At 40.3% G+C, this 4,453-nt stretch overlaps 1 protein-coding gene across 1 annotated transcript in view; it reads right to left on the bottom strand.

Annotated features, from left to right (window-relative positions):
- Positions 1 to 1,993: 1,993 nt before the first annotated feature.
- Positions 1,994 to 4,453, bottom strand: part of LOC109962962 (cerebellar degeneration-related protein 2-like) — a 6,179-nt gene continuing 3,719 nt past the window's right edge. The window contains exons 5-6 of the mRNA XM_020605172.1: positions 4,167 to 4,386; positions 1,994 to 4,002 (exon numbers count right to left, since the gene is read on the bottom strand). Of these exons, the coding sequence (XP_020460828.1) occupies positions 3,442 to 4,002; positions 4,167 to 4,386 (781 nt within the window). The 3' untranslated portion in view covers positions 1,994 to 3,441. The remainder of the gene's footprint in view (positions 4,003 to 4,166; positions 4,387 to 4,453) is intronic.

Here is a 4,453-nt window from a genome sequence, read left to right as displayed (position 1 = left end):
AACAGTTTATACTACCACTCAAAATTCATCTTAATTTTTGACACAAAGGATCTTTCATGTCACACAAAAGTAGGCTTCTGATGATTTTACTGGCTGACTTATCTGTTGCTATCAGAGTTTTTGCATCAGCCAAAATAAATGGCATAAAAAACATGTCTCTGGATGACTTGCATTAATAGGAAGCTTGTTTGATGTAAAACAAAGATTATTTATTCCTCTCAAACCTAGTTCCAGCAGCTTTTTACAACATATGTAAATGTCAAGTAATACATTATTAAAATATCTGTGTGAGAAAAATCATGGGATTGTGATTGTTGTTAAAGAAATCAGCTGTTCTTATTTCAGAGAACAGAAAGAGCGGTAGCTGCATGTGATGGTCGTGTACAGTAAAAACTAGACAGCCAAAATTTGCAGAATGTGACTGGCAGGGTTTGAGACTACAGATGGTACCAACACTCATGAACTGGGAGTGATGACACTCAGAGGAGCGTTTCCCAAAGCCGTGGTGTTGTGTCCCCATGGTAACAGCTGTCAGCCTCCACCTGTTAGACACCAACTTAATAGACAATATCGCACACATCAGAGACTGTCTCTCTAACAGAAACACCCGACTGTATCTGCAAAGGCAGAACAGCTAACAAACTATTATATCTCCATGGGTTTGCATGGTAGTGTTAGCTGAGGCTAACTACAAGCTAAGCTAGGCTAGGCTAGGCTAAATATACTATAGACCAGGAGTGTCAAACTCAAATACACGGTGGGCCAAAATTAAAAACTGGGACAAAGTTGCGGGCCAGACTCGATATTTATTGAAATTTTGAATAAAAGTTAGCATGTTTTCCCTTCTCTCCAGATATATAATGGAAAAACAAGTTGCTTAAACACTGAATTTGGAACAAGCAAAGCGTAATATTCTAAACACATGAGAAATCAAATTTAAATAAAAAAAAACATCAGTGGCATTCGTTTCTTATTGTTTTGTGAACATTTTCTGCCGTGAAACCAGACTTCTTTTCATCTCCTCTACCTTCTGGTGCTTCTGCTTCATGTCCGGGTCCTTGTCTTGGTGTTTCGTTTCAGTGTCTTCTTATGTTATATTCTGTCGTTACAGCCACTTTGGCTCCGCACACAAGACAAACAGGTCTGTCCTTTACATTAATGAACAGATCATCTTCCTCCCACCTGTCTTGAAAGCTCCTGTTGTCCATCTTTCGTTTGGGCATTTTTTGGGAGGAGTGGATTAAATTTGCCCGAGGTGACTGGTAGCATGAGGTTGCTAATGAATGTCAACAGAAGGTACTTGCGGGTCTCGATTGAGACGCCAACGCACTAGCAAAGCATTCTGGGATTTGCAGTATTAGCGGTGCTAATATATGTTTACTGTGTTCAAGAGCATGTCTATTGCAGAGTCACAAGACAGAAGCATGACCATAGTGTCCCATCTAGGCTACCGTAGTAACAGGACATAAAAAAGGCATTATGAAATAAAAGCAGGCTTTTAAAAAAAATAGCATTTTGAAATATTACACAATAAAAATAACCTCTAAAAACTCTATTAAGAATGAAATACCATTTCAGAATAATGACTTAGGATTTAATATTTCCTGAATGATTTCACATTTTTTCTGTAAAAATATATATTTTACACAAATTATTCATGATTAGTAATTTCAATGTTTTATTTATTATTAAACACACTGGGCTTCCATAAAAGGCTTTAATTCTGAACTGTCCTCACCTGTAAAGCAGCACCAACAGCTCTAATAAATATCTATTTCAGTAGACTTCTTACAGTGGTTGCTAGGGGCTGTTTCTGTATTAATCTGTATTTGCCCTTTCATTTCACAGTAGAGCAGTCAGGTATCACCCTGGTTGTGATTTGGGTCACATTCACAACAGACTGACAATAAAAACCAGACACAAACCTGCTGTCTCAGCTTGCTTCATGTTTTATGGCTCAGATCAGTAACATTAACCTTGAGGTCCAGTCATGAAACAAGCAAAAACGCATGGTACATAAACAGCAGCACATCACACTTACATTAACTATATGTGACACAAACAAAGTGTCAGAAGAGCATTGCCCGTGCAGTTCTAAAGTGCATCTCCAACATGACATCGACAAATATGTTCTCAGCCTTTAAGCTTAACAAGGACACACACAGGTCAGGCAGCAAAGGCAAAACAGGTGCTGCTGAGAAAGCTTCTAATCAAGTATAATGTTAGAGAAGTACATGTTACAACAATCCTAACAGGGTATATTTGAGCACCTTGAATCACTGGCTTTTACTTATAAACGCCTTTACCAAAATATCAGATATTATATTGGTAATTTTTGATTTGATCACTCATATAGTCACAGGCAAAACTATCACCAAGAAAGCTACTTTTTTTTCTAACTGCTATAAATTTAAAAGATCACATATCACAGAAGCTCAGTAAATCAAATACAATACAGCACAGATTTGTAATTTCTTATCAACAGTCTAGGAGGTGTCCTGTAAACAGGGTTGTAATTTGGAACTAATTACAGGGAAAAGAGATGAAAAGCTCTGAAAGCTGCGTATGGTAAGTTTTAGAAGTAGTCTAGAATTAAAACAGTTGATTGATGGGAAATTGTCAACTCTTTTCATAATTAACTTATTAACACTATTTCAAGGTAAACTGCCTGAAATAGTGTCTCAAATGTGACGATTTGCTGTTTATCCATGTTATATTATTGTAAACGGACAAAACGTGATCTGAAAACATGATGCGGAGCTCTGGGAATTTCTGATGGACTTGTATTTTCTGACATTATACAGCCTAAATATCAAGTAATTAAAAATCACCAGGTGAATCAGTAATGAAAACATCAGTTGCACTCACCTGAAGCAGTTGTTTCCTATAGAAATAAACAAGGATGTAACTAGAAAGTAGATTTTCTATATGTACAATTGTATATAATTTAATTTAGACAAACTTTATATTATTGCATGCTCAGATGACCCACTGTGCAGCTAATACAAGACTTTCTAACTCACCAGCAATAAACAGTCTCCCTTTTCTCTATGATTTGTACCAATTAATGCTTTTACATAAACTTTACATGTCTGTTTCTTTCTAGGAAATTATAGGAAACCAGATTCTTGTCCAAAAATGGTTTCCTCAGGAGCTTATTTAAAAGCAGGGTTGTACAAAGTGAGGCAGAGTTATGGTACAGTAGAGACAGTGGTGATAGGCACTGGTGTTTCTGTGCAAACTGAGCCACATCTGCCACACGAGCCAGCGGTGTTTGGCCTTCTAGTTCCTGCATCACACCCATCTCAAACGCCTTTGCATTGAATCATGGCGATAACACAGTAAAGTGTAGATGTGCTAAGTCTTTCCAAAGAGTCGCTCTGTAAGTGGAAGACGATTAATCTTGCAGCAGGTGTTTTTCATTCCTTTTTGTCGAAGTGGCTACTGTAAAACAGGCAGCGCTTCACTAGCCGAGGGTCTCCCCCTGTTTTCAATCAGGTCCTCTTTGGTTTTCTGAATGCGGGAGAAAATTTCCCTGAAAAGCTCCTTGTACTCTGGCTGGTGAAAGTCATCTGCGTCTGTCACAGTCTGGACAAATTTATGGCTCAACCTGTCCTGCTCATCCTCCTGGTGGCAGTGCCGCAACAGCTCATCATACTTCACCTGCAAGGCGCTGTACTGGGCATCGACCTCATTGAGCAGCGAGATCCCACGATCCTTCACCACCTCAGCCCGGCGCACGCAGGAGCACTCGTGGTCATAGATCCTGTCAGGAGAGTCGGACATCTGCATTGCTTTCAGCCACTCACTGTCCCAGTGCTTCAGGACGCAGTGGCTTTTAGCTGCAGCTGCCTCCCCCTCATCCTCCTCTAGATTAAGGAACCCTGAGCCCAGCAGCAGCAAGCTGTGGACGGTGTCTGGCCTGCTGGATCTCGAGGAGGATTCTGATTTCCAGAACTGGCGAAGTTCCTCTGCTTCATGCTCCAGCTCAGACACTCTGGCCTGAAGAAAAGAGAAACATGAATCAGTGATGCTTAAGAAGAATGAATGATGTGTCAAAACTATCTCTGGAAAGACAAAAGTCACTTGGGCCCTTGCATATCAGCATGGTAAGCCCATTCAATAATCTATCCATAGTTGATAGGCTTTTTGTGAGACAGCCATACCTGACATCCCTCCATCCCTGCCAGCTGCTGCTCCAGCGCTGCATTCTCGCCGGCCAGCAGCTCAGCCTCTCGCTCTGCCTCTTCTCTCCGATAGCGCTCACTTGCAAACTGGGCCTGGACGGTTTTGAGGGTCTGTCTTAGTGAAGCCTGCTCCTCCTCATGCCACAACGTATCTGAAGACTCAAGGTCATCTGAGGCTTCATCTGCATCATAGTCGTACCTGAGCAGAAACACAGTTATAAAAATGTGCATTTTTTCATATGTATGTAATCTTATGCTTTTTTTTT

The sequence above is a fragment of the Monopterus albus genome, unplaced genomic scaffold, assembly GCF_001952655.1.
Source record: "Monopterus albus unplaced genomic scaffold, M_albus_1.0 scaffold69.1, whole genome shotgun sequence".
NCBI classification, from domain to species: Eukaryota; Metazoa; Chordata; class Actinopteri; order Synbranchiformes; family Synbranchidae; genus Monopterus; species Monopterus albus.
The sequence above is the reverse complement of the archived record's forward strand: the minus strand, read 5'-3'. Positions and strand labels throughout refer to the sequence as shown.